The sequence below is a fragment of the Seriola lalandi genome, unplaced genomic scaffold (genome assembly GCF_002814215.2).
Source record: "Seriola lalandi dorsalis isolate HSWRI2012SDOR001 ecotype SW California unplaced genomic scaffold, Sedor1 jcf7180002052504, whole genome shotgun sequence".
Lineage (NCBI taxonomy): Eukaryota > Metazoa > Chordata > Actinopteri > Carangiformes > Carangidae > Seriola > Seriola lalandi.
In genome coordinates this window covers 395,027-407,632 of record NW_019523057.1, presented here as the reverse complement: position 1 = coordinate 407,632, position 12,606 = coordinate 395,027, and the positions used below count along the sequence as shown (strand labels likewise).

Here is a 12,606-nt window from a genome sequence, read left to right as displayed (position 1 = left end):
CCCCCCCCCCCCCTTCCTCTCTTGCCTCAATGTTTTCAGAACATACGATCCTCAAACCCACCAAACGCATGAGGGGTTAATAGCAAATATGAAGGTTCAGAGGTCCTTTACCCATAGTTACTCATCTGAGCTGGGTGTTAAGCAAACACTAAGCTCGCTAAGCCGACACTGTGCTGTGCTGACTTCACCGCGTGGCTGCTGTTTGTTTACGCATCTCTGAGCTGTAGGGTGACAGCAGTATTTAAGGAGAAAGTCGTTTCTCTGTGCGATAAGATTACCTGATAGGAAAAGAGCTTTAAAGTCTGGTTAGTGCCCAGCTGACGACAGCGTCTGAATGTCATGATTACTGGGCCGGGGTAATTGTCCCAGTGCTTCATCCCTCCCTCTCTCTGCTCTAGAGCTGCCTGCGAAGTAGACCTGCAGCTTAATCTATCGCAGCAGCAGCAGCAGCCAAGCTGTCACTCCAGCTTTTAGCAAAGGAGAGTGTATGTGTGGTTTAGAGACAGCGAGAGAGAAGAAAGGACGCAATAGTGTGTATGTTTTGGAATAGGAGCATCAACAGGAGAGCCACCACAGATGGGAGACACACTAGACATCCTTTCCAGTTTTACAGCACATTCTTCAAATTGTTTGTTTTCCAGCCGGTATGTTCAGCGTGTGTGTGTGTGTGTGTGTGTGTGTGTGTGTGTGTGTGTGTGTGTCTGTGTGTCTGTGTGTGTGTGTGTGTGTGTTGTGTGTGTGTGTCTTTGTTATGTATCTGCATTTCTGTGTGTTTGTATCCGCATATTCTGTATGTTCTGTCCTGTATGACTGCATGACTATCTCAGCACTGTATATGCGTGCAGATGTGTGTTTGTGTGTGTGTAGTTTTTGTGTCCATGTATGTGCTTGTTTGTGGCTGCCTCATGCCTCACCAGCTGCCTGTCCTGGACCCCAGGAGGCTATTTGCTTCTCTATCGAACGGAGCCAGAGCCAGATAAGCAGGGGAAACATAGTAGAGAGTCTCTTTCTCTTCTCCCTGTCTCCCCTCATATCCTGTCCTTCTTAATGAAGACCAGAAGTTATTAACACATGATGCAGGGTTACAACAAATCAAATTAATTAGCTTCCCTGTGATCGCAGTTTATCTGATAGTCTAGCTGAAGAGCAGAAGGCATTGTGGCTGAAGAAGTTATGGAGAGGAAAAACAAGGGTATTGGAGCAAGAAGAGAAAACAGGAGATACTTTGATCGATCACACATTCATCTTGTTTTCTGTCTTTCCTTTGACGGCAGCAAAAGGACGTGGTGGAGAGCTCCGGCCGCAATCCATGTTCATCCCGGGACAGTACTCCACTTTGGGCCGAGTTGGGAGTGTCAACTCAGCCCTCCGACGTTCGGAGACCAGAGACTCGAGCTGCCAGACCGAGGAAGTGAAGGTTGTACCCCCGTCCATGAGAAGAATTCGGGCACAGAGAGGACAGGGAATCGCTGCCCAGATGGCCGGCATTTCTGCTTCCTCCTCAACAGGAAGTATATCCATCTCCAGTAGTGACAGCTCCGGGATCTTAATGCTGCCACATCAGTTTAACGGGGACCCTTCCCGTTTCCACAGTCTGCCACGACAGGGCGCCAGGGTGTCGCTCAGCGCTGATCCCATCTATAGCAGCACCCCCATCAAGTCAGAAGAGCAAACGACACCTCAGAGGCAGATTGGAAAGCTTCAGGTTGATGATACAGTGGTACACATGAGAAACGTCCCAAGGACAGGCACCCTGCCCAGGCCCAAGTCTCAGGAGGTGAGGGGGACACAGTCCTGTGAGTGGGGTGGAGGTCCAGCTTGTGTAGTTTCCCCACATGCCGCCTATTCCACCTCACTCATCCCCAATGCCACCCTGTCTAGCTCCACTGAGGTCATTGCCCTCAACACCTCCGGTCAGCTGTCCCACTCCCCAGTCTCAGTTTATCCCACAGGCCGACCACTCAGTTTGGCTTCCTCCTCCAACCCTGACCCTCTGATCTCCAGTCCAGCAGCCTTCACCCACAGCTCCACCTGCCCAGCCTTGGCCACATCTACCCCCACTCATACACAACACGATTGCGGTCTGATCGTTGCAGCACTCGCTAGCGAGTCAGGACACTCAGACAGCAGCGTACACAGCCACAGCACCTTGGCCCCAACGCCTCCATCCTGTCTGCCAGAGGAGCAGTGGATCTATGACACACCAGAAAACGTGGTGGTCCCTCATCGCACTCTGACCTCCAGCTGTTCCACTCCTATTAACCAGCTCTATAGCAGCCTGGACCTCTCCTCCAGGACCACTACTGATTCAAGCTCACTCTATTCCCAGGACAACGATGGCTACTACACCTCCATGCACCTGGACTCTGGCCTGCGCTCTCGTAGCCATGGCAGTGGGCACGGGGCAGCAGCTGGACGGGCCACCAGACACAGCATGTACGAGTGCCGCGAGATGGCCAATCAGGAAGACTCTGGAAGCTTGTACAGTGATCGCTCTCTATCTCGCAGCATCTCCCTTCGCAAGGCCAAGAAGCCTCCGCTGCCCCCAGCCCGTACAGACTCTCTTAGACGCAAGCCTGCTTCGAAAAAGCCCCTTGGAGGAGTTAGTGCCATCAGTGGTGCTAAAGAACCAAACAGCGCCATGCTTAATGAAACTCTCATTGCCAGTTTGCAGCAGAGCCTACAGATAGGGCTGAGGGGAGGGAAAGGAAAGGGCGCTTCACCGTCTTCACCCTCTCACAGCCCGAGCAGCGACTACGACGACCCTTGGGTGCTACGGCCACGCAGTCAGAGTAGCATCAGTGCAGGTAGCTCTGCAGCGTCATTAGTAGCTAACGCAAACTGTGGCGGCGTGTCTAACGTATACTCACTATGCCACGTGACGCCTGCTCACAGTGACACCAGCAGCTTGCGTTCAGACTATGCTGATTCCTGGGGTTATTACATGGACTACCCTCGTAACCATGGAGACCAGAGGGCGCAGACCCCTCCGGCCTCAGATAACATAACAGCTGGGCCTCACCCAGGAGGACTACAGAATGGAGGTGAGATTCACAGCAGCCAGGCCCCTGGCGCTCCAGGCCAGGAGGGAGGGATGGCTGTGAAGCCCAAAACATCCACCTCCTCTCCGGACAGGGTGCACAGACTGACCTCCCCGTCTAGCGGCTACTCCAGCCAGTCCAACACCCCCACAGCTGGAACCCCAGTTCCCTCATTCGTCAGGTCCATGTCTCCCTCGGGCAGCCGGCCCAAGCCCAAAGTGCCTGAGAGGAAGTCGTCTCTCCTCTCTTCTGTATCCATGTCCTCCTCTTCCACCTCCCTCTCCTCCAACACCTCAGATTCACTGAAGAGCTCGGGTCCTCCTCCACCACCTCCACCCCTGCCCCTCTCCTCCTCCTCAGCTCCGAACACCCCTCTCAGCCCACCTCCACCCTTCCCTCCCCCTCTTGCACCAAGTTTGAGCGCAGGTTCCCCGACTCCTCCACCAGCTCCCCCATTACCAACCACTCCACAGGGAACTTCGTTGAGCCCGCTCCCTGCTTGCTCCACCTCCCCAGAATTCCCTCCTCCTCCATCCCCTGAAACGCTAATCCACCCCAGTTCGTCCTTCAATGGGAGCTTCAGCCCCCCCCCTCCGCCTCCCCCTCCCATGCCCTCCTTTGGGCCCCCTCCACCTCCTCCACTGCCTGCTTTTGTTCTACCTTCTTCCTCCCCCTCTCTAGTGAAAACAGTGAAGGATGCTCCTAAACCAGCTACTTCCAGCAGTCCCACAAATTCACCTAAGCCCCTAATCACCCCGTTTGCACTACAGAGTGTTCAGCTCCGCTCAGTCAAGCGGCCAGAGAAGGAGATTAATGGCAAAGCTCAGGAGACAGGGGTGGACCTCCTTCAGGGTCTAAAGCCCCATACCCTGGAGAAATCTCACTCCCAGGAGCGTCCCACTGTGTTACCCATGTTTAAAAGCTCCCCAGACGACGATTCACGTAATTCCTCACCATCACCAGTGTCAAAGCTCTTAGAAGAGTTGTCATTGGACTGCAGTATCACAGATGAGACACCAGATAGTGCTGTTTTAAATGGAAAAGAGGATCAGTGTTACTTTTTCTTAAACGGAAAGGAAACAGATGAGAGGCAGGAATCATTGCCAAGTCTCACAAAGAGCTCCCCTGTCAAACAGAAGCCCCCAGCAGTCTCCAAGAAACCCAAACTCTCTTTTCTGCCACCATTTAGCCCCCAACAAATCAATGGACAGGTTCCAGGTCAGCATGCGGATACAACCAGCCTGTCCAAAACAGAAGACGAAGTAGATGCTCGGCGAAGGCCGACAAAGGAAGAGGAGAAAGAGAAGAATAGTGAGCAACAGGAGGAGGAGGAGATTTCAGAGAGCTCTGAGCCATTAGCAGAGAGCAGTGAAGCATCCTCAGAAATCCAGGACGAGCCCCACATCTCTACTTCTGCTAACCAGGAGACAAATCTTGATCATGGACTGTGTACCTACGGAGAGGCTCAGGAGGAGGATGACGAGGAGGGAGATGGAGCAAGCAGCACGACTGGATCCATCAGCTCCAAGGAAGACGACGCAGGTGAGTCTTAGCAATTTATTTAGCTTTTTTCACTAAATTAGAAAACATTCAGACTTTGTGAAGAGCAAACACTTAAATTTAGTGGTGTCAGTCAAAACCTTTACTGATGAGTTATGTCCATTACCATAATTGTGCACTAGTTAATGGTGATGCTGCAGCCTGCGGCCAGCTCCTCAGGCAGCTGTGAAATTCATTTTGCCCTCCAAAGCAAAGGAGCCAAACTTGAAACCGCAAGCTTTTAAAGGTTTGAAAACTGTGAAAAAAGCGCAGTAGTGACAGCTTATCACCGGGACAGCAGTGCTGCAGCCTCTTGAATTCATTCTCTTACTCACTCTCTTCTGCATTTTATATGCAAACATCTCTTGTGGCTACTGTCCCTTAATTTTTCCCTGCATCGCCCCCCCCCCCTCTCCCTCCACCATCCATCCTTATTTTCAAATATCCATTTTGCCTCTCTGCTTTTTCCCTCTTCTTTTCTGTTAATCTCTTATCCTCAGTCTGTCCTACTCAGCTCCTCTCTCTCTCTCTCTCTCTCTCTCTCTCTCTCTCTCTCTCTCTCTCTCTCTCTCCTGCTCCCTTCTCCCACTGAGGTAAGGGGGGGTGTCCCATGGGAGATGCTTTTCGTGGTTGATGGGAGAAGGGGGAGGGGCTCCGTTGTATCAGAGGGGAGGGGAACAGATCTGGTAAGGGGATGAAGGGGAGGATAGGGGAGAGCGTAAAGTGAGACTGCCTACAGCGGCTCAGGCAGTCGAAGCGCGGAGGTTGAAAGGAGGAGGAGGAGAAAAGAGACTGAACTAGAGGAGAAGAAAGGAGAGGGAATCTAGAGACAGAAAGAGAATGTAAGAAGACAGTCCAGCACCTCCCCGGTACCACTTCAGATTTCATAGCCTGCCAGGTTAATGCGACAGGATGGCGGATTCATGAGCATGTGCAACCTAAAGTGTGCATGGTTTGTTTGTGTGTGTGTGTGTGTGTGTGTGTGTGTGTGTGTGTGTAACTTGTATGTTCCTCTGTTTCAGGTGAGGTGTTCGACTCCAGTACGGCTGAATCGTCTCCGTCCCCGTCAACCAACGGGGAGAAAATGGTGACCCCGACTCCCACACGGCCCAGAACCACAGAGGACCTCTTTGCTGCCATTCACAGGTACCATGATGCACTTCTCTCTTTTACGCCTCTTGTCACTCCACTTCATCTACTCCAACTTCCTCACTCCTCACCGACTTCAACTCCTGATACATAATTTAGTCCACTGAGCTAGTTTATTTTTCCTCTAGTACTCTGTCATTCCACTTTCTCTGTTTGTTTGTTTTCCTCCCTCCTCTTTCCCTTTTTTTTTTCTGTCAACATCTCATTCCCTCTTTCTCAGCCCCCTTCCCATAAACCACAACATATCACCCTGAACCCACCCTCACCCTCACCCTTCAATCCATGATTTCTGTTTTTCAATCTCCCTTCCTCTCCTCTCCTCCTCCTCCCCCTGCCCTCCACCCCTCAGCCATAACTTTACCCAGCGCTGTCCCATCTGCACGCATATGCATCTGTCAAATAACTGGTCTCCGGGGTCCCTCCCAGCCGGGGAGCTTTTTCTGATTCCGGCCATTGAAGGGCCACGTAGAGGCAACAATTTAGGAAGCAATACGAGTCAGTAGTCAAATGTTTATCGAGGCATCTGTGTTAGTGTAGTCAAATTAGCATTGCTCATTCTCAGCAGGAGAAAAGGCTGTTGCTTCATCCATTATTTAACCACTCGACACCCTCTGGTCTTAATCTAGGTTAGAGGCCACCTGAGAGACTGGCTCGTGCTGTTTTCTTCCTCCCTCTCTCTGTTTCTGCCTCTGCTCTAGGGTATCTGACATATATTGCATACGTGCTTCCGTGCTTCAAAGAGAAGCACACACATAAATTTCTCATGCAGCCCGCCAGTTTGTGTTTCGCGGTCACGTGCAGCGGCAGTCGGGAGTTCTCTTGAGCATCACAGGATTTCATTTCACAGGATTTTATCTCTGCGGGCAACAGATTGTGTATGTATTTATGGTGCAAGCGCGATTTATTGTGCAGCTCAATTATACATGAAGATTGTGTAAGTGTGCGTGCATAAACCTTACCATCAAACTCTTGTTTTGCACTTGCTTTTCTGTGCTCCTCCTCCTCCTCCTCCATCACACCTCGCAAGTGTAGAACATATAGAGGCATTTATCATAAGTGGGAAGTGCAGATGGACTCCTGGCTGTGCTGTTAATATTATGAGAGGAGTTAAAAACTGCAAAGAATGAACTCGGCTACTAATTCATTTAAATCCATTTGAGTAATCTGAGGTTAGATTGTTGACATTATTATGTAACATTTTTTAATTCAAAAACATGAATATATGCTGCACTTTGAAATGCAAGCTTTCAGATTCATATACTTATATATATACAGAGTTTTCAATAGCGTCTTTCTGGCACAGATGTTGTCTAACTGCTCCTCTGACTTGTTTCCTCTCCTCCTCTCATCTGTCATTTCACTTCCCCATCTTCTCTCTCTCCCTCTCTCTCTCTCTGGGAGAATGGAGAATGATGAAAACCTTGAATGGAGTGTCTTCACAGCTGCAGCAGGAAATACAACTTGTCTGGAGGGAGGGAGATCCTCCAAACCAAATGCAATACAGCCAAGAGGAGATCGATCAAGTGCTCTGAGCTGCGTCTTATATTGCAGACCTGTTTACCTATATAACTGACACTGGCCTCGCTGCCATCCATTAGTCCGTATTTTGGTTTTCGTATTTGTGTGTTTACCACTGCGAGTTCAGTATGGAGTGGTCTTGGTTGACTGAATTCAGGTGTGAGTGTATGCACGTGTGAGTGTGTGTGAGAAAAATCTTATGTAATGCTGTTGGGCTAATGTGGCGAGGAAGCTCGCAGGGGACGACGCAAGATGGAGGTTGAATTTAGGGCACAGACTCACATTATGCAGTCTAAATCAGAATGCAGACTTAGTCTCACACAATTCATTTCTATCCTTCAGTCCTCCCTCGCATTTGACCTTCAGAATTATTTTTCTCTACAGGTTTTTTTTTGTCCTCTATGGAAGAACTTTCTGTAGATCTAATCTGAGGATTAAGGATTTTGTCTCACTGCACCCTTCTCACTCCTCTCTTTACCTTGAGCATCAAATCTCTCTTCCTTATCACACAATCTGTATTTTTCATGCCTTTAATCATTTCTGTCTCCCCTCTCCTCCTCTCTCCTCCCCTGTGCAGAGGGGGCATGCAGTGTGTGGGTGCATCCTTTCTAGAGAGGTGCGAAGTGGCAAGTAGCCCCTTCCCTTTAATTAGCAAGCCTTGTTTCTGCCAGCGCTGTGATGCTACCTTTGGATTAGCTGCAGTAATCCCATGGTGCAACCCCCTGTACCACAGATTAATAAGGCTGTCTCACTGCTAGCCCTAATCCCCCATATTCTACCAGTATTGAGCTTTATTGCTATGCTTTAGTGCAGGAGTTATAGACAGTGTAGGCTGGGTGGTGCAGTCAACCACTCTGATACTCCCTGCTGAGAGGCTGAATTGTCCTTGTGTGATTAAAGCTGCTTTGGGCACTTCTCCCAGTTTGTGTTGTTGAGTAATTTCATTGTGCCGCGTCTGAGCTTTCTTGCAAAGTTGCAGCGTCTGCAGCTTCTCTTGTAAAGACTCATTGGATTTATTTAATGATAATATATAACTCTTCTTCTCATTACTCTTTCCTTTTTTTTTTTTTTGAGAGTGTCCACATCACTCAGTGCTCCTATTGTCTGCATTTTTTTAAAGATTCATGCTGTGATGCATGATTGCTGGGGGCAGAGCTGACATATGGCAAATTTGGGACAAAGATTTGAAGGCATGTGGGCCAAGTATTTTAAGTGCAGTTTTTATTTTATTTAAGCTTCAGCAACACAAACATTCACAAGGCTGAGCTTTCTGCTCACATGTATGAAATCCCATATGCTGCACCCTAATTTTAATTTAGATAATTAAGTCTGATGTAGTTTCCTGACAACACTGCCCCCAACTCTTACATTTCTTCCTCTATTTGCTCCTCTGTCAAATCCACATTCAGTTGCCCTTAAGTTATTTTACTCTTTACAAATAAATTAACCTTGCTTGCACTCACTCACGCTGCAGAATTTCTAGGAACATGTCATTAATCTGGTGATCCATATCTCACCCTAGGTCGAAGCGCAAGGTCCTGGGTCGCAAGGAGTCTGAGGAGGACAAGTCCCGGGGTGGGAGCAACCCACATTCTCCACCCGTCACCCCAACAGGCCAGTCTCCAGGGACGGTGTCCTCTCTGCCCCGGCAGATGGGCTCCATCCAGCGCAACCTCCGCAAGTCCTCCACCAGCAGCGACACATTTAAGGCCCTTCTCCTCAAGAAGGGCAGCCGCTCTGAGACCAGCTTCAGGATGTCGGCTGCTGAGATGCTTCGCTCCACTGACCCTCGCTTCCAGAGAACACGCTCTGAGTCAGCATTAGACCCCCCTGCTGCATCGCCCTCCTCCCCGACAGCACCGCACAGCCCATGTGGCTCCCCCGGTCGTGGTAAACGGGCAACAGATGAGTGGACCCGCTATGAGGCCTTGGCTCTGTCCTCACCAACTTCACCATCTTTTTCAATGAGTGGGTTTAAGTATGGGCGCTCTCGCACACCGCCCTCTGCTGCTAGCAGCAAATACAACGCACGCAGTCGAATCCTCAGCAGCCCAATGACAGTTATCTGCGAGCGCGAGGGGGAGTTAGCTGAGAGCGAGTATGGAGACACTACAGAAAGTCCGTCTGGACCCACAGTCCAGACTCTCCCTCTGCTCAAAGACTCCAATGGCACTTTCTCTGAAGAGAGCTGAAGTTAAAGAGCAAGGACTGCCCCTTCGATTCAGGGAGCTGAACTCATTCGTCGTAACCAGGCAGGGGGCAGGAAGAAGAGCCAATAGAAGAGACACCTTCCTGAGCCCTGCCCCCTCTGCGCTGCCCCTAAGGGAGTGGACATGTCAGGTCCTGGTGTGAGGGCAGAGGTCACCCCATCATGGACTCAGCTGAACTTAGTCTGAAGTGGAGAACTGGTTGTGCTTCAGCTTTTCAAAACTCTCCTGATTCTCATTCTCCTTCGTTTGGTGACTCACCCTCTGTGTTAAAAGAATAGTGTTTCTTTTACGCCTGGTGTTCTTAGTTTGTTTTCTGTTTGTTTTGCTGTTTTTTTTTTTTTTTTACTTTACCCTGTCCTTAACATGCAGGAACCCTTTAGTTTCTTTGAAGGACAAGGTTCAGATGGCAAATTAAGGTGAATCGAAGGAATCGAAAAGTCACAAGTTGTTTGCTTAACTTTACTGCTGTGGTGCTACGTAGCTAGGCAGTTGGAAAGAGTGGGATGTAAAGGTGTGCCGGACGCTCGCCTCGTGAATCTTCTAAGCTTCTGCTTCTCTCCTGTTGGCTCTGGGAAGTGTTTTGAGAGCGCCACGGCCTGCGAATGTTGCCTTCAGACAGCTCTTTATGTTGTGGAAAGAACTCGAGGACGTGGCACAGCAGACACCTCCACGGTACAACTTCAGTTACGGTTATCACCAGGTTTTTTGCTTTCTGCTCTTATGGTTCGGTGGTGTAGTTTGCAGAGCTGGGGTGTATTCAGAGGTCCACAGAAAGTGCAGAGGGCTCAGTGCTGCCAGCTAGTGACGGGCAGGAAGTGGAAAATGGTTGGGGGTACGAAGGCTCAGCCAAAACACTACTCTATGAAAAAGGCTCATAAAACCTCTATTAATTAACTTTTAGTTTATAGATTTTGCACTGTGCATAGGTCTTTTCTTTGTTTGTGATTTAAAGAAAGTATGTTTTAAAGATTGTTTTAATAAACAAGTGATGTCAAGACTTGTGTTTTGGGAGTTAAGAATAAATCTATAAATGTAAAGCCGGAAATGATAAAAAGCTTGTTTTACTGTCCGGGTCTTTTAGTGAGAATGTTGGTTACCAAAGAGCTGAAAAAATGAAGCGTAGCTGGCCGTTAATCTGGACGTGAACACAATCAAAGAGTGACCACTTGTCTGACACCACATGCAAATGGTCCAACCATTAAGTTTGCAGAGACCTACTAGAACCTTTTTAAGGCTTAAATGATTTCTATAATGACGTTGACCTTTCTGCTAAGTTTATCCCTTTGCAGTTTTATATGGTTCTGTATGTAAATACATAGAGAAATTAGTTTTAAGTAACAGTTTGACTTATTTTCAAAGAATTTGTACATTTTTAGAGCTCTGTGTTTGCTGGAAGGGAGTGGTTTCCTTTTTGTAGATTATTTATTTTCACATAGCAGGGTTGCAGTATGGTAAACTGTCAAGCAGGGTGATGGAGGCACAGGGAAGAAGGGTTAGGAGGAACAAGAGCCACATTTACTCCACTGATCCAACCAGTTCATTTCTTTCTTTTAAAAAAAAGGTGCTTCAAAAATCGAATAATGTCAATATTTATGCTTCAGCCTTCTACTGCCCTTAATCTTGAGTCATGCAAACCACGCACTGGTGCTCACAGCTGAGTAAATGTGGTCTCTTCAGAGACATAAACTGAGGTGACAGGCTCGAGACGTCATAACCTCCTAACAGCCATAACACCCTGTGGTTTAATCACCTGTGACCAAAGTGTGTCTCGCCCCCCAGCTCCCGCCTGACCATGATTGAGCACTTGGGGCCGGGGCTCATCTCATGACAGGAAACGTCTCAATCTCAGAGAGCTTGTGAAAAAGACGAGAGGACAGAAGAGGAAGTCGTGAAGTAGTGGGAGTGGAGCTGAAGGCGGGCTGCTAACGCTCTTGTGTATGTCTGTGTAATAAAAAACAACAAAAAAAAAAACAAGGTGATATTTAAAGAGCCAGGTCTCTGTGTCATTTCTCTCCCTCTGAGTGATTCACGGCCATCTGCCCACCCAACACCCCAAATCACCGCCTCATTAGCGCCATCGCCATGGCATCCACACTCGTCCGTCATCTGGAAAACTCCAGAGGCCATCGGTTACCCCGCCTCCCCCCTGCAGGGTCATCAGTTATGTCTCCATCTGGACATCCTATTAGGACACATACTGAATCACAGGCTCAGCCCATAATAGACCTTTCCACTGCTGCACAGTTGATCAGTCGTGACTATTTGACTTACACATTCCCTTCAGTACCATGCTGTCATTTCAAGCCCTCAGCACATTGAGCATTCATTCCCAAGAGCACAGAAACACTGACAGCCTTTTAATGTTTTCCCTCCACCCTCCTATTTAGCAGAGTCACCTGGCCTCCGACGCTCACCAATACCGTGTCCATCTGGCTGTGACACAGAAATCAATACAAACTCCAAGCATAATCACACTATTGACACTCCAGTGCTTTTCCCCTTTCCTCTTATATACAAGACCCTCTGTACAGTGCTCTTACAAGACACAGGTGCATGAAGTGACAAATGAAACTGATCAACCATATTGACTTGAACACAGTAGATGGCAAGGAACAGAATAGTTATCAACTGCGTTTCAGTGCCTGAAGAGCCTTTGTAGAATGACTCAGCCTGATCAACGGGAACGGCTCCGAATATTCAGCCATAAAAAGCAAAATACAGTATTTACAATTTGACACATGTGCTGGGGCAAAATAGAGGAGTGACTGTTCACTTAGGCTTTTAAAAAAAGGACAGTATCAGTAGCTTTGCATGTTTTAGTCCCTTAATGAAGAATAACATTTGACATTACCGACAACCCATTTCAAAAACATCTTTCAATACCAGTGCACTATTTAAAAAAAAAAAAAAAATAATAATAATAATTCAACATGCAAAGGCTCTGCCTAAAACAGGTCCATCATTCTGTCACAGGAAACCTTTAGTCACCTTGCATAAAAATGCAGCTGTGAATATGGGGCTGTTTTAAAATGTTTCCTTGCTGATGCATTCAGGGAAGCTCCAATTCTCAGTCAGCTAAAGTAAAGTGTCAAACATGGCATTATGAAAACAGTAATGTAAATTAAATTTAATGTCTCTCCAAACTTAGA

At 48.2% G+C, this 12,606-nt stretch overlaps 1 protein-coding gene across 10 annotated transcripts in view; it reads left to right on the top strand.

The window, feature by feature from the left end:
* Positions 1 to 11,431, top strand: part of nhsl1b (NHS-like 1b) — a 104,285-nt gene extending 92,854 nt beyond the window's left edge. For 7 of the 10 annotated variants that reach the window (XM_023400455.2, XM_023400452.2, XM_023400456.2 and 4 more), the window contains 4 exons: positions 1,275 to 4,583; positions 5,603 to 5,726; positions 7,825 to 7,863; positions 8,770 to 11,431. In XM_023400455.2, coding sequence (XP_023256223.1) covers positions 1,275 to 4,583; positions 5,603 to 5,726; positions 7,825 to 7,863; positions 8,770 to 9,439 — 4,142 coding nt within the window. In that variant the 3' untranslated portion in view covers positions 9,440 to 11,431. The remainder of the gene's footprint in view (positions 1 to 1,274; positions 4,584 to 5,602; positions 5,727 to 7,824; positions 7,864 to 8,769) is intronic. The other 3 variants (XM_023400453.2, XM_023400459.2, XM_023400458.2) reach the window with 1 other exon arrangement.
* The last annotated feature ends 1,175 nt before the right edge of the window (positions 11,432 to 12,606 follow it).